Raw genomic sequence first — 21,418 nt, 5'->3', positions numbered from 1 at the left:
TTTCTAAATAAAAATCTTCTCCTTTTATAATGGTGAAAAGAGAGAGGTCAAAAACTACCAGCATCTTTAGAAATTTCTGCATAATGGGATGGATTCAGCATGTTTCATTTGAGAATGTTTCCTGCCCACCAAAGAGCTGTCAAGGGCAAAGGGGCGCTGCCAGGAAACATGTGGCAACCCTCATTTAGACAACACAGCCAGAAACAACTTACAAAGGGGTCAGTAGTGGGGCAGGAGACCCACGGCTTGGACCCCCAGGGGCATCTCTTTATAATAGCCATGGTCTGTCAGCAACAGAGAAATGAAGAGATTCTAAGCAGAACTGTTGACTTTAGACCAGGAGAGAGACTAAAGGCTGGTAGGTGGCATGTACTGTCTCAGAATTTGTTAGTTTGCAACAATATGTGAACAGACTTCTGGGTATGCTGAGGCCTGTACATATTTTTGTGGTTGGAAAAGTGGGTGAAGAATTAAGTGTATTGAGGAGGGACGTATTTTTTGAACATTGTTCTAATCAAATGCTCAGCTGAGTCCACAATGAATCTTGTTCCACAGGAAGAGAAGAGGTATTTTTAAAGTCTGGGAACTGTTCTCAATGGTATGCATGTCTGCTCAGAAGCTGGTCCCATTGATTTCAAGGTAATCCCAGGTAAATGAGCTGAAACGATGATACTAGCAAAATCAAACGAATAATTTATCAGAAGGAGAGTAACGGGTATCAAATAAAATATAATTTCTAAAAATGCTAGTGTTCAGCATTGTAAACGTGAAGACACTAAAAAGTAGACAGCATCACTCTGTCCTGTAGGCCAGCTTAAAAAGGTGTGTCTTCACACCCCACCTAAAATTCAGTAATGAGTGAGTCAACCTTACCTCTAGGGGGACAGAGTTGTGCTGAAAGGGCTCTACAACTGAGAAGGCCCTTCTCCACACCACCTCCCTATATGGTATCCTTGGCAGTGGGATTGCAAGGAAGGTCTCCTCAGAAGATCTTAAGGCACAGGTCAGCAGATAATGGGAGAGGTTCTCCTTCAAGTACATGGAACCCAAATAATTCAGGGCTTTTTAACTGGACAAGAAAATTTTGAATTGTGCCTGGTAGCATATAGGCAGTGAACAGTGTGCAATATTGGTCTTATATGGTCCCAAATAAAACAACCACTCACACCCCTGGTGGCTGTGCTCCACGCTAGGTGTAGCTTCCAGACAGTCTTTACAGATTTCCTCATGTACAGCACATTATAATAATCTGAACATGAGGTTACCAGGGCATGGTACTTGTTGCTAAACTATTCCATTCCAGTAATGGCTGTAGCTGGCACATTCCTTGCTACTGAGGTCACCTGAGTATATAGTGCAGAATCAGGAGTATCACCAAGCGACAAATCTGTTCCTTCAGGTGAGGGCAAACCCATCTAGCACAGACCATAGCTCCAAATCCTCGACAGGGATCTGTCTACCATCTGAGCCTCTATCTTGCTGGAATTCAGTTTCTGTTTATTTACCCTGATCCAGCCCATTACTGCCTCCAGACACCAATCCAGCACTTGCACACCTTTACCTGGAGAAACAAGAGCTTGGTGTCATCTGCATATTGCTTCCAGGTCATTTACCAACAGCAGTGTCTAATTCAATGTGAATATGAGTTACTGCCCTCAACAAGCCTTGCAAATCTGAAATCAATGGAACCAATTCATCAGGATTTAACTCAACATCTATTAATTTTCATGGGAACTAAGTGGATCCAGAAAAAATTGTCTGTTGCTAATTTTGTTTAAAGGATATTATTAGTGAGTGTTCACATTCTATGACGACCTCAAGCCTGACTCTGACCATCAATCATTTATATCCCAACTTTCAGGATATAAATCCATCTAATCCTCATTCATAAGAATACACACTATATTGATGGGCTGGCTACGTTTGTAGTTGCCACCAGATTTAGGGTTGGAACAGACGAATTCTTCTAGATAAGGCCAAAGGTCTGTCTAGGCTAGCATCTTGTTTCCCAGATATCTATGGGAAGGACATGAGTACAAGAGCCTTCTCTTGCTGCTGTTCTCTAGTGGCTGGTATTCAGAAGCATGGTGCCCCTGGTCTTGGAGGACACATATAGCCATCGCAACAAGCTCTGAGCTTTGGAAGTTCTCAGAGATCACGAGACCAGGGAAGATCCTCCCACTCACCACTTACTTGGGGCTGGGACAGGCACCATAAATATGCTCACCAGAATAAAAAAAAGCCCATACTTGCCGCTGGCAAGAGCATTAGCATATCCATATTGAATGGCTGCCCTCCTATTCCAGATGTGGAAAGCCTAGACAAATCGGAAAGGCCGATTGACATAGGCAGATGAACGCAGTAAAACTCTTAGACTGATTTAATCAACACAGACAAGAAACAAGCTAAGGAAAGCCTTGAAGGTTCTATGACAGATGGTGTTTGTTCATTGAGCTTGGATGGTGTGGGCTCTAAGTTTAAGGCATAGTGGAGTTTCTTCCTTCCCCTCTGGGTTACATTTGTCTTTAGATGAATGCAAAGTCAAATTAAAGTGAACACACAGCAAAAACAGTCAAATGCTGATTACTGATGAATTATAGAAGAGTAGGGGCTCATCAGTTTTCTCATTAGGAATACCCATTAGCACTCATTACACCTAGAGGTGGGAAGCAAATGGTTTAATTACTGCTATTATATAATGCGTGCATTGGAGGAGTCAGCAACAAAAAAGATCTAGGGTGGCTTTTCATGTAACCTTTCGTAGTTTGTGTTGTTACTGGAATCTAAAATGCACCCATTTTAGCACTGGAGGAGAATTTCGTTTGCTCTGTGTTATTAAGTGAAGCAACCTAATTCTCACCTTGTTCCAAATGGTTTGGAAGAAGATTATCCTTCGGATGATGCACTTCTCTGAATTTTGTGATACTGTTCTCTGCTTAAAGGTGAATGTGTAAACGGATGTGTATTTTATGATAAAACGTGTTTAGAAATGCACGTATTATGATAAAATACAGACTGATCTGTCCACCATTAGCCTGCATGTAAATGTTTCCCCATTTCGTTTAAAAATATGTAGGAGGGAGCATGTTTGCATATTTCATTGGCAAGTTGCCTGCTTAGTGCACCTATCCACCTTGCATGACAGATCCGTAGCAGTTGTTGTTAAATTTATTACCCGCCCTTCAGCAGCATGTCCCCGGACGGGTTGCAACAATTTAAAATTCAATATTAAAAACAGTTAAGACAAATCGCAGTCACAGGAATATAGAGCACATGTGCCTTTAGCTATCTCTGTCCAAGTACAAATCAGCGTGGGAGAAACTCTGCAAAACAAAAGCGCAGAAGCACCATGGGAATGACCAGATGCAACCGGACCAGTCTCCCTCAGAGGAAGTCGTGTGCTATTACAATCAGTGAGGCCGTGCATGGCTAGTTTCCCACACAGTGTTTATACTGGTCTCCAGGCTGCATCCAACTTGGGAAGCACTTCCACATGGAGACACATAAATATATTCAGTCATAGACAGAAAGGTTTATGAATGTATGTAAACATGTACCTCCAAATATTTAAATATATAGAAGATAGCTGGAAAATTTCCTGCTTTCAAAGTGTTTGCTACAACTTTGCATTGGGCCATAAGGACCTTATGAGACCTAAACCAGGGTTGGCTAACCCTGTTCAAGCCAAGGACTGCATAGGTCCATGATCAGCAGTTGAGGGGCTGCATGTCAAAGTTGGTGTGTCTGATGTATAAAATTGTGTGTGGCCATTTAAAAAGGGGGAAATTTTGCTGTGGTGGGGGCCACAATAATCTTTCGGAACCACAGCAGAAAACCTATAAGTGTGGTCACTCTCCCCCCTTTTTAATGACTTTTTTTTGTGGGGGAAGAGGAACTTTTTGATATCACAGTTTCAAATTGTGGTACCTATGGGAACAGTCAGTGAAAATAAATGAATTTAAAATTAAGGAAGAAGACCTGAGCTAAAGGTATTTGGTATCATCTAAATGCAAGCAATCCATAAATACAGCTGATGCCAATCATGTGAGCCTACTATATTGTTCAGGGTAAACTGAAAGCTTGCACTCTCTCGTATCAACAGTTCCATACACAGCATATCTGTATGTGTAGCCATACACACCCACTCTAAAGAAGGCAGGGAAAGCTCTCTCAAACAATCAGAAAAGCTTCCATATCACAGGAAGGTTTATTGTGCTCCTACGAAATATGCCTGATGGATCTCTGTCATCCAGATCCAGATTAGCTCCACTGTCCTATACAATTGTCATAATATCAATCCTGCATTTTCAAATAATAGGTGATTTTGTATTAGGTAAGTATCTACCTAAGTATCTACCTATGACCCTACAGTTTTATGCCCCAGTAAACCTCAATATAATAACTTTAGAAAGCATCACCTGTGCTACTGCCATTTACATTCAAGTCCACGTTAGCTTAGTGTCTGTTTATAAACTTAAACTTAATTTCTTTCTTGGGCAATTACCTTTATTTTCAAGAGAACTAATTATTTCATTAGTATGAGCAAGCAGGGGACACGTTGCTTGCCCTTTAATCAAGCCTGCCCATAAACGCTTTTGCTGTTATGGATGCTCAGCAATGGTATATCAGTTAGTACTTCTGGATACATGCTTGGCTAAACCTAAGAAAATTAGGGCAGCAAATTAGGGCAACGAATCACATCAACGACAAGTGTTTGATGAGACATCTAGAGTCAAAGCAAAACCCTTCCAAATTGTATGTAGACAGCAACAATGAAGACCAAAATGGGAAAATAGAAGTGGCAGAGAACCATTAGCAACTTCAGATCCTCACATATAGTAATATAAGGCAATTGTTTTTTCATGATAAGAGCCTGTGTGCAGTTTTATACAGTGGTATCTCGGGTTACATATGCTTCAGGTTACAGACTCCGCTAACTCAGAAATAGTACCTTGGGTTAAGAACTTTGCTTCAGGATGAGAACAGAAATCGTGCTCCGGCGATGCGGCGGCAGCGGGAGGCCCCATTAGCTAAAGTGGTGCTTCAGGTTAAGAGCAGTTTCAGGTTAAGAACTGACCTCCAGAACGAATTAAGTACTTAACCCAAGGTACCACTGTAACAGGGATAAGGAACCTCTGGCCATCCAGATGTTGCTGGACTCCACCTCCCTGCCCATTGGCTGTTCCTGACCATTAATGATGCTGGCTGGGGTGATGGAGTCCAATAATGTCTGGAGGGCCACAGCTTTCACATTTTTGTGTTAGAAAATCAGGCAATCAGTTTACTAAAGGTCATTACAATTATCATGACAAAACACGCAGACATCCAGTCAATAAAAGCTTTTATACAACTAAGGATAAGAGGCTCATTTTCCTCTGCAAAAGCACATTTCAGGTTTTGTGCCACTACAGCAAAACTGGATACTTCACATGTTAAGTGTTTGTCCTTATTGCACAGTGGGAATTTTATTTTCGTCATATGTTATGGGCTTCTGTTCCTGATTTTTTTTTTTTAAAAAAAGGTCAAATGGGAGTTTTAATTTTTATTCTTTTGCCCTTTCCTTAGCTGTAAGGAACTTGAAGAAAATATTCATAGGAAAAGAGCAGGTCATATATATGGGACAATGGAAAAGATAATGCCTAAATCTTCCACAGTTTGCAGTCCAAAGAGAGGTGCAATTTAGGGGTGGGTGAGGAAGAAGGTATAGAGGAAACCACACAACATAAATTGATTGCAAACAGAAACAATGGCAGACCTGGAAACATCTTTGTTCTATTGGTAAGTAAATGGCACAGGATGACATTTTCAAGCAGCAGCAATCTTTATTACGGTCCAGAGACCCAACAAAACATTACAAATCAATACAGAGTTCATACAGCCTACCTCCAGGTTAATCAAGCATTTTGTTTAGAATATAGGGCTCATTTGTTCTTGCAACCATTGATAAAAACTTCACCACTGCCAACGTTCTAGCTTTTGTCCGGTCTTCCAGTAGGAACCTGACATAGTGAGCCTCTAATTTTCTCGGGAAAGGCACCAGCAAGGGTAGTATCAGTTCAGCCCTGGCCTGCTCATACTTCGCACAATGCAAAATATGGTTTATGGAATCGATGTCTTGAGCACATGAGCAAAGTCTGTCCTGGTAGGGAACTCCTCTCAACCTACCATCCAGCACTGCAGAGGGGAAGACATTTAGTCTGGCTTTGGTGAAAAGCCTTCGATAGTTAGGTACTGTCAGGTTTTTGATGTAAGATGTTAACTCAAAGACATACCCATATTGAACTCCTGCTGCCAGCGGACTACAGACTGCGTGTGATCGAGATCGCAAGTCACTGTGTGCATTGTCCCATAATCTTTGCTTTAAAACCTTTTGGGCGCCTTCATAACCCAGGTAATACAGTTGGGGGGGGGGGAGACAGACCAATAGAGGTGGCTTTTTTAGCCATGGTTTTCTGCCATTTGCTGACAAATTCCTCATTGGTCAAATCTTGGTACAGACCCTTCCCTAGATTAAACACTGAAATCCTGAGCCAATGTTTTAGGGCAGCCCACCACGCTCTAGCTGAAACTGGGCATTCACCAGCTTCCAACAGAAGTACGGAGTTGGGGACGCAGTTAGGTACCTGCAGCAGAGATTGTATAAATTTTGCCTGAAAGCCATCTAGCTTTGGCAGGTCCCCATTATGCCAGACATTTGCTGCATACAGGAGTTGGGAAATGGGCTTTGCGTTGAAAACCCTTAAGGCTGCTGGAACATATTTGCCGCCCTTTGTGAAGAAGAATCTATACATGGCTAGCTTTGTAATCCCCGCCTTTTGAAGGGAGGTTTGCCAATGGTGCTTCCAAGATCCTGTATGATGGAATGTGAGCCCTAGGTAACTGAAGTATTTTACCTGTTCAAGGTTATGGCCACCCAGCACCCATTTAGACTGGGAGAATCTTCTTTCGTAGACTAAAATTTTAGATTTTTCATAATTTATGGATTTTCAAGCCATAAAGGCTCTTTGCAGTAAGTCATGGAAGGTAAAGTCAAGGAAACGACTTTTCAAAATGTGTCTCTCTTTAAGATGTTGAAAACAAGTCCAATGTCTGGATGGGTTCTACGTCCTGTTCAATATAATAATCACTTAATTTATTTTTTAATGGTTTGCTGCACACGTATTAGATACACCTTTTTTTTAAAAAGGTGCAGATCCAGTTCCAAAAGCTGTAGTTTATGGTTCCATGAAGATCATTGGCTATTTCTGTCACTGCATTTTGGCTGTTCCAAGTAGCATTTCTTTGGTAATCTGCTAATGTCCATCTGTTCTCATTTAACCTGTTATATGATAGCAGGTAAGTATATGCATTGCTGTTGACGTTAACCTGAACCCTACTCTAACCTGAGTTGCTAGAATACCTGCTCTGATAACTGCCTCCTCTGGCATCTTGGGAGAAAGAAAAATACTACTTCCTTGTAATCTTTTTTTAAAAAATTAAAATCCAATTATCAGAGATGGCAGGGTAAGGTGGTTGCTCCACTCTACTTTGTGAACCATGTAGCTAAACTCTTAGAGCTAGTCTAGATGCGCAAAGAAATGCATGTGTGGAGGTGTCATGCCAGTGCAGATTACGGGACTGGAGCATTACCACACACTGCTTGTGGTCACATTTCTAGCTGTGTTTGTTGAAGAAGAAGAAGAAGAGTTTGGATCTGATATCCCGCCTTTCACTCCCTTTAAGGAGTCACAAAGCGGCTAACATTCTCCTTTCCCTTCCTCCCCCACAACAAACACTCTGTGAGGTGAGTGGGGCTGAGAGACTTCAAAGAAGTGTGACTAGCCCAAGGTCACCCAGCAGCTGCATGTGGAGGAGCGGAGACGCGAACCCGGTTCCCCAGGTTACGAGACTACCGCTCTTAACCACTACACCACACTGGCAACCACATTGTTGCCTTATTACAATCTCATCTCATGCTGCTTAACTGCAATACCCAACTGTTACACCTCTCTTAGACTCCTGATCTTCCCAGAATGAACTCAGGCCCTGGTCTAAACTCGGATGAGCAGGTATGCTGGTTTTTATTTTATTCTAATACAATGTACCATCACAAATTGCTGCCAAACTCCCCCCACCCCATGCTGGTTTGATGCTAAACACTAATTTGTGATATTGGAAAGGGCTCTTTGATTTTCAAATAAATGTTCTATTTTGATGCAAAAGGTACCATTTTTCCACAACAGGAGCTAAAACTCCAAGACCATGTTATTTGATGGAAATTACAGTTCATAAAAGCAGTAATACTGTGAATGAGGAAATGGACAAATGCAATGAAACAGCAGTAATCAATTTAGAGGCATTTCCGTTCTTACCCATAGGGATTTGTGAGTAGGCCACCCCCACCCTGGCACACTTTTCTTTATTGGAAGCAACGGGACAATGACATACTTTGCCAAAGGCAATCATTTACAACACGCAGCATGCTCTAAAAACACAGGAGATAATTTTCTGGGGTTTTAGCTGTTTTTAAACAGCAAAACATCTCCCCCACCCACCACCACCACCATGAAACACAGAGACACATACACCCTAACATCTCTGCCAGTTCTTCCCTTTATCAGTCAACTTGGCAGTAGGAAAAGCATGGGGGCTAGAGGTTGGGATCTAGAATTTTAGGCGCCTACTTGTGAGGGCCTCCAGCCATTCGCTCTACAAGTGATCAACAGCTCCAGAGATAACCAGGTGGGGAGATAAGGATCTGGCCTGCTGGGCCAAAAAGGTTCCTCACCTCTCCTCTAGAGGAAGCATCCTGAGAGCTCATGGGAACTCAGGATCCAAGCTGTTGACCTTCCCTAGGGAAACCTTCCCCAAATGCTCACAGATTATTTCAGACATCTGCAGTCTTGGGCACTGGAGGGAGAAGCTATATTGGGAACTGTGCTGGAAAGGACAGAACTGTGTGCCTGAGTGCATATGGACTGGAAGTTACAACATTAACAAAGATGGCTACATCTTACAAAATCTTAGCACGTTTTGAACTTCCTTTGCTGACCAACCCAAATCATGCGCACTCAGATTCTGGTAACAAGGATTAGGCTTGTAAGGAAGCTATTGTTACACACAATGCAAATGGTTTGGTTTATGGGGAAATATGCACCGAGTGCTTCCAGGCAAGGGCTAAATTTGGTAACAGGCCATTGGGATATCCAAAAACAGCTCATTGGCAACTGTGCTTTTGTTTGATTTAGTGGATTTTCTTCATGAAGCATGAATAGGGATTACATTGGAATATTCCCTGGCATTTTAATGTCAATGAAGTTGTGAGAATGCTGCAAAAATGGGGGGGGGGACCAGGAGCACCCACTATAACACATGGGGTAAGTTAGATTTCAAAAGTGATGGGGGAAGCCTAATACAATACTGCTGCTTTTGTTACATGCAGGTCTGTTTAGCTCTGGGTCATAATCTTCTTCTATGAAGATGTTTTATTTAGGTATAATATGTATAATATATGTCAAATATTGTTGCCAAAACTAATTGACAAATTAATTAACTGATCTCAAAGGGGAAAACTGAATGAAACAACTCATCCCAAGAAGAAACACACAGAATTCCAAAGAACATGTGCAACCTATTAATGTCAGTGACCCTTTATCTGTTCTCTCCCAGACCCTCATTAGGTCTCTGCAAGCCCCAGAAAATCTAAAGGTCTTATTTTCTTTATACATTTTCCTTTCACTAATGACAAGAATTTCTGAATCTAATTTCTTGGGCTAAAAGCACAACAAAACCTAAAGCAAAAACGCAGCACTAATACAGCCAGGCTTGCATAACAGGAGTTTCTGTTGAATTCATTCAAGCTAACCAAGGTCAGCAGCTGGGGAACGTTTTAAAAGCTAAGACTGTGTAGAATGATTGTGCTCTTTATATTCCAGCTATTTTGTGACTTACAAATTGTCCCTACTGCTGCCATACTGGATGAAACAGTGAAACATTCAATGTCAGTCTTTCCCGATGACCCAAATGAATGTACAATCTGTATACCTGTCTACAGAAATAGTTGTAGAGTGCACATGTGCAGTTACTCACATGTAACACTCAAAAATTTACAGTCTGTGTACCCAACACCTGAGCTGTAGAAACTACCAAGTGTAGACTCTTTTACAAAAATATTTGTACCCACTTCTGTAAAACATATGAACAAGTCTATTGTTAACAGTATACTAGTGTTTGGTTCCGTAACAGTGGGACAAGATATTGTTCCCACATGATGCATTTGTTTGAGGAGGGGAATCAGTGACAGCCTTTCTTCAAAGGTTTCACCCAGTGGTAAATTTTGAAGTGCAGGAGCTCATCATGACAATCACCACAGCCTTCCCCCCCAAGGATAGGCATAGGAACACTCTCAAAGAGAGTCTAAATATGTAGGGAACAGTGTTGAGCCATTATTTAACACAGAGATGCATATACACATGAACCCACCCACCCAAGTGCAGCAGTTCATAGCGTACTGCTCAGTTTATTAGGGTAAGCATACACCTGTCAGTTAGCCACAGATCTCAAGGAACTGCATTTCACACAACAGTTACTATCAGAAAAAGCACACTAATCAGGAATGCATCCCCCCCTGCAACAAAATATGTAGGCAGATCAGCAAAGAGAGAGGACCTAGCTAAAGGACAGATTTTCAATTTCTTGCAACAACTATGCAACAATTTAACTCAAGCAAAAATGTGGCCCATCTGGAAATATCCTGAATATTAAGAAAAGTCCAAGGACCTTTAAGGCTGTTCCAGTCTATTTTGTCTTTTGACTTAGCAACACGTTCCTGGTCTTCTTAACCAGAGTTTAGAAGCCTATGGTAAAGGGTACATTGCCCTGGAGGTCAATGTTTAGTGAATGAACCTTTCTCCCCAAGTGTGGCGTATGCTGGCTGGTCCTACAGGGATTCTGAGGAAGGAACCTTATTACTTTATATATCGCAAATTGAAAGGTCAAAACCATCACTTCAGTTGTCAGTAGGAAATAAATCAGCCCAATTAAAAGAAGAATCCCTATGCATTATATAGGGCAAGAGAAAAAATGGATTCATTATCAGTGCCATTGTATATCAAAGGCCAGAATTAACTAGCTTATCTTACCTTTGGAGTTTATTGCACCAGCTGCAGTTGAAGCCAATCTGAGCCGTGACACATGGCCCACAGCTGTTAAACTGGAGGCAGGCTGCAACAAGAAAAGACCCAGGCAGATAAAAACTTCACCCTGCAAATATTTCCTACCACCAATAGTTTTCTAAGGACTAAAATAATGTATTCTCTTTAAAATAATTGGTGAATAAGTGAGTTCTAACCATCTGTCATTAGAAACAGGCTACTATGACACACTATGGAAATAGGCACCACCTATGAAATATTGATCTTTGAGATTCAATTTTAATCCTGTCTGTAACTATACTACCATTTCTGCAAATCTTCATTTCTTGCCCAGCTCCTAAATTCGCCTTTTGCCATGAAAGCATTCAATTATTTCTTTATGTCTCTTTCCTTTTGAGGTCTTACATTTTGCGGCGTATAGCTAATGTTTTTGTCATATAGGCGTAATAAGCTGGGGTAGAAAACTGTGTAAGAGCTGTAATTGGATTAAGAGGGGGATGGGAGCTGACTCCAGTTTCTACTGATGGTTTGTCTAGCAATTTACATTCCAAGCTTTCTTTAAAGTGTGTGTGTGAATACAAAATGAGATACAAAATAAGCGTTTGTCACTACTTCCTTTGCAGGGCTTATTATGCACCCATGATCACTTGGTGATCAATATACAATTGCCAGATATTGGATGTTGGGATATACTGGTATTATCTAGAGAGTAACCAGTTAGGTATGTCTGGCCTTTGAAATGTAGTTCTTCACATTTTCTTTTGTTCTGGTGTGTGCCCTGATGTCCCTCTCATGTATTTATAGTTTCCTTATTTAAAATAAATATACAATAAACAAAGGAATTAATATTGAAAAGTACAAATGCAACAAAACAACAACGCTGCAGTGTGTGGATGAAAAGGAAGAAAATCATAGCTGCTTAATCTTTCACCACTCCAGCTGTGTTGTGCTACTAGGAGCCAAGGCACAGTTTGGCTTACTGTTAGGCTCATGGTTTGTTGCTCTTCAAACAGCCACGAGCTGTAACCAAGGTTTCTTTTTGGCTTACCACTCACTCATGGTTTGTTTGAGGAGACAAACCATGAGCTCGGATGCAGGTGTAACAGTAAGCCAAGCCAAGGCTTAGCTCCCAGCACATCAGGAGTGATGGAGAATCAAAGAGGTTTAGCTCCTAGTAGCATGGCAGCAACAGGAGCAGAGAAGCAGCAATTTCCCCTGTGTGCATCAACGTGCCGTACATTCAGCTTTAAGCCATAGTTAACTGTCATTTAAAGTGACATGTGAACCAGGCCATTTTAGGCTAAGAGGGAAGATGTCTCTAAAGAATTTTAAAACTAATAGATGGTCTTTAAGAATGACATATATCATGTGCTTCTTGGTTTGTACTTACTGGGTAGAGGAATCATCTCAACAGCTGACAGATTGGTAACCTTTGACATTTGAAGCTCCACTCTGTGATACTCATATATCGTTCTTCTACGGACATCTACCAGGAAGGAAACAACAACTTTAAATTCAGAAGTTGAACATGTCTGTTGCTGACTCTGCTGCAGGAAGCAAGCTCAGCCGGTTTAAATGGTTTGGAGGTGGACCTGAGTGAAGACAGGCTTGACCCAGGTCCGTCCCCAAAATTCTGCCCAGCAACCTGGCCATGATTGGCTGATTCAAAGTCAAAGTGATAAGGTGTCCTGCAACTCCCCGCAGCTGGCTGAGCCTGATGACGTTGCCAGCCAGCTGTGCAGGAAGTTTTTGCCCTGCTCCAGCTTGCTTGAGGGCATGCTGGGTCACAACTGCTCCTTGCCGCCAAAAATGGTAAGCAGTCTTTTCTGTCATGGTGCCCAGAATACAGCAGGTCTTATCCAGCTGGCTCTGGATGATTTTTGATGATTGTTGGATGATTTTTTTGCAGGGCAGTCAAGACTCAATTGTTTTCACAGGCATTTTGTTGCTGAGTATAATATAATTTATTTCAATGCTCCTGGTGCATTTCTTTTGTTTGTGTGCTGCTATTTCATCCAGTTATTTCAGACATGTCGTTTGTAAGCCAACTTGTAAGCCTATTTGATTACTGCTGACAGACAAGTGGGATAAAAAAAATCCTCAAAATAATTAGGTATCACTGGTAAAATATAATAGCAGTTTATCACTCAGTTTTGTTTACAACGTCCTCCTTTGTAATGCAAAACTTTCTCTGAAACTTGGGAGAGTTCACCGAAAAGTTTAAATGGAGGCCAGAAAAAGAATCACGCATCAACATGTTTTCATTGTATCATCCCACATTATCTCAGAAGTAATTTTGGACAGGATTATAGTTTCAGCTGGTATAGAACTGAAGCCAGAACTTCTCCTCAAGGCAGAATGTTAATTGCCAAGCCATGAATTGATTGCTTTGAAAGGCTTCTGCAAATATTATTTATAAGCAAAAAGATGATAAAAAATCAGCATCTAATTCTAGCTTTCCTATTCATTATTTTATTATTATAATCATGTTCAGGCCTGTATTACCTTCATGACTACAAGACAAGCTTGCATTTTCATACTATAACACTGAGAAACTATGTTGACCTTTTACTCTGGACTTCCGAGTTCTTACAAACTTCTACTGAATGCAATTAAATTCATATTAATGGGGGTGGGGTGGGGGAGAGAAGGCACAATTTATAGGCAGGCCAGGAAACAAAGTGCCTATGACTAGACAAACGGGTGATTATAATGCAGGAGGTAGGAGAAGGGTAATTAATGGTGGGGCATCCACACCACACTGAGCATCAACCAGAACTGGAGAGGAGAGCAGAATCAGAGCAGATATGGATTATTAGATCTCACAGAGAAGCCCAGCATGAAGAAGCAACACTTAGTTGGATAATGAACCGGAAAGACAGAATCAACCAATCTGCAGGATCAAGAAATCCAGATCAACATCAATGACCCCTTTCTCACTGAGGGAGACAAAGGGATCAAAACAAAGACCCACCCCTCCCGGAAAAGGATTTTGATCAAAGGACAGTGCTTCACTCATATCCCCAAAGGAGCTGGTAAGCAGAATCCTTATAATCCTGAAAAGGATTAATCCCTCTCCCAAAGAGGAAGGCTTCTCCACATTTTCTTTTCACTTTCCCAATATCTTGGCATGAGCAGCTGAAAAATAGGGAATGTAAGGAGTACAGGTAGCTGCCTCACACCCTACATGTAAAACATACCCAACACACATTTAAAGCACATGACTTTCCTCCAAAGAATTATGGGAACTGTAGTTTGTTTAATGGCAGTGGAGGGTATGATGAGGGGGAAACTATAGTTCCCAGTATTCTGTGTGTGGGGTGGAAATGTGATTTAAATGTATGGTATGTATCTGCCCTAAGTCCATTAAGGTCAGAATTGCCTGCACTGACCAGCAGTAGCTGTTCAGGGTTTCAGGCAGGGGTCTCTTCTGGAGAGTCAACCTGGGACCTTCTGCATATAAAGCAGGTGCTGTACCACTTGGGCCAAGTGATTGGGGGGTCCTTGACATGTTACCATTTGGGACCTTCTTTTTTTTTAGAGCTATGAAAGAGGAGCCTTCCTATCCCATTTTCCCCACCTTGAGGTCTCATACTTCCATCTTACTTCCACTGGGGTACTGAAACCCAGACAGACAGAAACCATTTGCAGAAAAAACATTCCCCACACAGTATTTAAAGGCCCTGTAACCTTGGCTGTGGGACGCAGGTGGGGCTATGGGTTAAACCACAGAGCCTAGGACTTGCCAATCAAAAGGTCAGTGGTTCGAATCCCTGCGATGGGGTGAGCTCCCGTTGCCCGGTCCCTGTTCCTGCCAACCTAGCAGTTCGAAAGCACGTCAAAGTGCAAGTAGATAAATAGGTACCGCTCTGGCAGGAAGGTAAACGGCGTTTCCGTGCGTTGCTCTGGTTCACCAGAAGCAGCTTAGTCATGCTGGCCACATGACCCGGAAGCTGTACGCCGACTCCCTTGGCCAATAAAGCGAGATGAGCGCCGCAACCCCAGAGTTGGATACGACTGGACCTAATGGTCAGGGGTCCCTTTACCTTTACCTAACATTGGCTGCATTCCCCTCTCAGCTTAGTCTACCTCACAGGGTTGTTGCAATGATAAAAATGAGGTTAGTGGCAAAGCCATGTCCATTGCTCCGAGTTTCTCAGAGGATAACAATGAAAATCAATCAGCAGATATGATTCCTCACTCACCTGCAAGCAAGATGGAGCAGTGAGTGGTATTCTACTAATCTGTCATGTCAATGAAGGGATTGCCGTTAGCGTAGCGGGATTCCCCCCCCCTTTGTCTTGTGCCCTTCCCAAATCTGCTCTGGAGGGCTGGGGGAACCTCTAGAACAGACTTAAGGGTCAATAGGGGGGAGGAGAAATGAAGTATTCCGGTCACACAAGTGGCAATCCTTACGTTGATGGGACCCTGCCTTAGCGTGGCTACAACCCAGTGAGTTCAACAAAGCAGCCAGTACTGCCTGTTTAGCAGCAGTAATTTCTGTTATATACTGGCAAGGCTCCCTATACCCAGAGCACAGTGGAGGGTGCTTTTGTTCTTATCTTGTTTCATAGGCACATACTGGCAGGATGTGGCACAGAAACAAATCCACAAATTATTCTACTTAACTTCTTATCATGGCTGAGCACCATCATTGCCAATTAAATCAGCGTGTTATTTAGTTTAGGGCCAATTCTTTCAAACCCTCTTGATGAAAGGCCTCTCCCCCCCCCCTTCTCTCTCTCCCTCAGATGTGAATGTAACATCCTATTAAGTGAATAAATTACTGCCACCCAGCCAGTCTGAATGAATTACTAGGAAGATTCTGGGCTAGATACCTATCCTGGAAGGTCTGATACCTGTCTGGCGCTCCAAATGCACTGGGCTAAAACATGTGTGCCGAGGCTAAGCTAATTTGGGCTGGATCTGAGAACCTTTGTTGCCAAGCGGGGAAGATTTATTCCCCCACAGTGACTTGCCCGTATGATGCACCTGCCAACACAGAGCATTGCAGGGATGTGTTTGAAATGAACTCCTGCCAGCGCCAGCGGCTTTAATTTGTTTCCCCCAAAGAAGTCGGGTCCTTCAGTCCAAAAAAGCAAGCCAATGAATACCTAAATAAAAATGATGGTATTGGCACTTCAGCTGAACCTTTCAGTGTTCTGTCATTAGCAAAGGTTAACTCAGGGCACACTGGCTTGGCATAAGCTGGCAAATTCTGAATGTGCTCCTCAGGAACAGTATGAGAAAGGGATTGTAGGAAGCTATTAGGCCTTTGTGACAACACCTCTCATCAGAAGGGAAAAGAAAGAAAAATGCCCACAGCTGAACTGCTAAGGTGACTGGCTCTAATAGTGTAAGGCTGAAATCCTATGCCAATTTATCTGAGAAGAAGCCCCACTGAAATTAATGGGACTTACTTCCGAGTAGCCCCTTCATGGATCACTGCCTTGCCGTGGCGAAGGGGCTTGAAGAACTCAGAGAAGCTATGAACTATGCCGAGCAGGGCACCCAAGATGAACAGGTCATAGTGGAGAGTTTTGACCAAACGTGATCCACCTGGAGGAGGAACCGGCAAGCCACTCCAGTATCCCTGCCAAGAAAACTCCATGGACAAAGACAACAGGCATATAAAAGATATGACGCTGGAAGATGAGCCCCTCAGGTCGGAAGGCGTCCAACATGCTACTGGGGAAGAGCGGAGGGCAAGTACAAGTAGATCCAGAGCTGATGAAGCGGCTGGGCCAAAGCCGAAAGGACGCTCAGTTGCGGAGATGCCTGGAAGCGAAAGGAAAGTCCAATGCTGTAAAGAAAAATATTGCATAGGAACCTGGAATGTAAGAACCATGAACCTGGGTAAGTTGGAGGTGGTCAAAAATGAGATGGCAAGAATAAATATTGACATCCTGGGCATCAGTGAACTAAAATGGACGGGAATGGGTGAATTCAGTTCGGCTGACCATCATATCTACTACTGTGGGCAAGAAACCCGTAAAAGAAATGGAGTGGCCCTCATAGTCAACAAAAGAGTGGCAAAAGCTGTACTGGGATGCAATCTCAAAAATGATAGAATGATCTCGATACGAATCCAAGGCAGACCTTTTAACATCACAGTAATCCAAGTTTATGCACCAACTACTTGTGCTGAAGAAACTGAAATTGACCAATTCTATGAAGACTTACAAGACCTTATAGAAGTGACACCAAAGAAGGATGTTCTTCTCATTATAGGGGATTGGAATGCTAAAGTAGGGAGTCAAGAGATAAAAGGAACAACTGGCAAGTTTGGCCTTGGAGATCAAAACGAAGCAGGGCAAAGGCTAATAGAGTTCTGTCAAGAGAACAGGCTGGTCATCACAAACACGCTTTTCCAACAACATAAGAGACGACTCTACACATGGACATCACCAGATGGGCAGCATCGAAATCAGATTGATTATATTCTCTGCAGCCAAAGATGGAGAAGCTCTATACAGGCAGCAAAAACAAGACCTGGAGCTGACTGTGGCTCAGATCATCAGCTTCTTATAGCGAAATTCAAGCTTAAACTGAAGAAAGTAGGAAAAACCACTGGGCCGGTAAGATACAATCTAAGTCAAATCCCTTATGAATACACAGTGGAAGTGAGGAACAGGTTTAAGGATTTAGATTTGGTGGACAGAATGCCTGAAGAACTATGGATGGAGGCTCGTAACATTATACAGGAGGCAGCAACGAAAACCATCCCAATGGAAAGGAAATGCAAGAAAGCAAAGTGGCTGTCCAATGAGGCCTTACAAATAGCGGGGGAGAGAAGGCAAGCAAAATGTGAGGGAGATGGTGAAAGATACAGGAAATTGAATGCAGATTTCCAAAGAATAGCAAGGAGAGACAAGAAGACCTTCTTAAACGAGCAATGCAAAGAAATAGAGGAAAGCAATAGAATGGGAAGAACCAGAGATCTGTTCAAGAAAATTGGAGATATGAAAGGAACATTTCGTACAAAGATTTCCATAATAAAGGACAAAAGTGGAAAGGACCTAACAGAAGCAGAAGACATCAAGAAGAGGTGGCAAGAATACACAGAGGAATTATACCAGAAAGAAATAGATGTCTCGTATACCCCAGGTAGTGTGGTTGCTGACCTTGAGCCAGACATCCTGGAAAGTGAAGTCAAATGGGCCTTAGAAAGCACTGCAAATAACAAGGCCAGTGGAAGTGATGGTATTCCAGCTGAACTATTTAAAATTTTAAAAGATGATGCTGTTAAGGTGCTACACTCAATATGCCAGCAAGTTTGGAAAACTCAGCAGTGGCCAGAAGATTGGAGAAGATCAGTCTACATCCCAATCCCAAAGAAGGGCAGTGCCAAAGAATGCTCCAACTACCGCACAATTGCACTCATTTCACACGCTAGCAAGGTTATGCTTAAAATTCTACAAGGAAGGCTCAAGCAGTATGTGGACCGAGAACTCCCAGAAGTGCAAGCTGGATTTAGAAGAGGCAGAGGAACCAGAGACCAAATTGCAAACATGCGCTGGATTATGGAGAAAGCTAGAGAGTTCCAGAAAGACATCTACTTCTGCTTCATTGACTATGCAAAAGCCTTTGACTGTGTCGACCACGGCAAACTATGGCAAGTTCTTAAAGAAATGGGAGTGCCAGATCACCTCATCTGTCTCCTGAGAAATCTCTATGTGGGACAAGAAGCTACAGTTAGAACTGGATATGGAACAACTGATTGGTTCAAAATTGGGAAAGGAGTACGACAAGGCTGTATTTTGTCTCCCTGCTTATTTAACTTATATGCAGAATTCATCATGCGAAAGGCTGGGCTGGATGAATCCCTAGCCGGAATTAAGATTGCCGGAAGAAATATCAACAACCTCAGATATGCAGATGACACAACCTTGATGGCAGAAAGTGAGGAGGAATTAAAGAACCTTTTAATGAGGGTGAAAGAGGAGAGCGCAAAATATGGTCTGAAGCTCAACATCAAAAAAACAAAGATCATGGCCACTGGTCCCATCACCTCCTGGCAAATAGAAGGGGAAGAAATGGAGGTAGTGAGAGATTTTACTTTCTTGGGCTCAATGATCACTGCAGATGGTGACAGCAGCCACGAAATTAAAAGACGCCTGCTTCTTGGGAGAAGGGCAATGACAGGCCTAGACAGCATCTTGAGAAGTAGAGACATCACCTTGCCAACAAAGGTTCGTATAGTTAAAGCTATGGTTTTCCCAGTAGTGATGTATGGAAGTGAGAGCTGGACCATAAAGAAGGCTGATCGCCGAAGAATTGATGCTTTTGAATTATGGTGCTGGAGGAGACTCTTGAGAGTCCCATGGACTGCAAGAAGATCAAACCTCTCCATACTGAAGGAAATCAACCCTGAGTGCTCACTGGAAGGACAGATTGTGAAGCTGAGGCTCCAGTACTTTGGCCACCTCATGAGAAGAGAAGACTCCCTGGAGAAGACCCTGATGTTGGGAAAGATGGAGGGCACAAGGAGAAGGGGACGGCAGAGGACGAGATGGTTGGATAGTGTTTTCAAGGTTACCAGCATGAGTTTGACCAAACTGCGGGAGGCAGTGGAGGACAGAGGTGCCTGGCGTTCTCTGGTCCATGGGGTCACGAAGAGTCGGACACGACTAAACGACTAAACAACAACTTCCGAGTAGACATATACAGGAATTTGGGAAGAGTGAATGTGTCCATTTCAGCTTCTCCTTTTTCTAATCTTAAATTCACTTTCTATATTTCTGTATCAGTTTGCATTTTAAAAAGGCCTCATGGATATTGACCAGCATTTTACTGTGACTTTCTCCTAATACAGTGGTAAAGGTAAAGGTAAAGGTACCCCTGCCCGTACGGGCCAGTCTTGACAGACTCTGGGGTTGTGCGCCCATCTCACTTAAGAGGCCAGGGGCCAGCGCTGTCCGGAGACACTTCCGGGTCACGTGGCCAGCGTGACATAGCTGCATCTGGCGAGCCAGAGCCGCACACGGAAACGCCATTTACCTTCCCGCTGGTAAGCGGTCCCTATTTATCTACTTGCACCCGGAGGTGCTTTCGAACTGCTAGGTTGGCAGGCGCTGGGACCGAGCAGCGGGAGCGCACCCCGCCGCAGGGATTCGAACCGCTGACCTTTCGATCGGCAAGTCCTAGGCGCTGAGGCTTTAACCCACAGCGCCACCTGCGTACCTCGGGTTAAAAACCTAATTTGTTCTGGAGGTCTGTTCTTAACCTGAAACTGTTCATAACCTGAAGCACCACTTTAGCTAATGGGGCTTCCTGCTGCTGCTGCACTGCTGCTGTGCTATTTATGTTCTCATCCTGAAGCAAAGTTCTTAACCTGAAGCACTATTTCTGGGTTAGTGGAGTGTGTAACCTGGAGCGTATGTAACCTGAAGTGCATGTAACCTGAGGTACCACTGTATACAGTTTTGCATTCAGTTTTGCCAAATACACACATTTCCCCCCAAAGCATTTTTTTCTGATATAATGCATTTTTGCTTGTTAGTTTCACTGATAACCATCAACAACCTCTTCACAGAGAACTCAGAATCATAGGCACAGAGAACTCAGACACATAGGTCGATGCCCTTAACAAACTACAACCTCCAGAATTCTTTGGAGGAAGAATTTTGTTTGAAGTGGTATCATAGCATTTTAAATGTGTGGCATGACTGTGGCTCAAGAGCAGGCGTCAGCACTGCTGGGCCCTGCTGAGGCTCTGAGACCCAAACAGAGTATTCAAGGAAGCCAGGTACTAAAAATGAGCCTGACTAGAACCATCTTTTGTATTCTAAACCAAATCCCCATGACACCTCATCAAACACAATATTAAAAGCTGCTTTTTAATGGATGAACACTTGAGGAGGAGGAGGTGTGACTTGAGGCTGAGCATTACAAATATGGCACAATAAATCTTACAGTGTAGTGATTACTGTGAGCATCCTACTGGAACATCATCTCAGAGGCCAGGATCCAGGAGACACAGATGTAATGCAAAAAGGGGACTCCTGGAGCAAGCACATCACTACAAACTCATATTTCCTACTGACCTGTCAAAGCAGACCCACGTCCTTTAACCTTCCTTCTCCCCCACTATGCCTCTCTGTCACTTGCCCAATACTTTTACCTTCCCCTTCTCTGCCTGGAGAAGCCAAACAAAGGGAATGCATAGCTAGGTGCTGGGCTAGAAGATGCTCGCGTCTGATGATCTTGACTGAGTTGGCACCCTGCAACTTTCTCCAGTCAGTGAATGAAGAAGAAGAAACCATAGAGGGAGGATCAGGAAGCTA

General features: G+C 42.9%; 1 protein-coding gene across 2 annotated transcripts in view; it reads right to left on the bottom strand.

The window, feature by feature from the left end:
- PLXDC2 (plexin domain containing 2) overlaps positions 1-21,418 on the bottom strand; it is a 232,027-nt gene that overhangs the window by 21,044 nt on the left and 189,565 nt on the right. For both annotated transcript variants that reach the window (XR_014161732.1, XM_081882493.1), the window contains exons 8-9: positions 12,523-12,618; positions 11,121-11,202 (exon numbers count right to left, since the gene is read on the bottom strand). Coding sequence is in view for 1 of the 2 variants with exons in the window: in XM_081882493.1 (XP_081738619.1) it covers positions 11,121-11,202; positions 12,523-12,618 (178 nt within the window). In the remaining variant the exon portion in view is untranslated. The remainder of the gene's footprint in view (positions 1-11,120; positions 11,203-12,522; positions 12,619-21,418) is intronic.

This window comes from Podarcis melisellensis (assembly GCF_964234715.1).
Source record: "Podarcis melisellensis genome assembly, chromosome: 12".
Taxonomy (NCBI): Eukaryota; Metazoa; Chordata; class Lepidosauria; order Squamata; family Lacertidae; genus Podarcis; species Podarcis melisellensis.
This window is presented reverse-complemented; position numbering and strand designations above follow the sequence as displayed.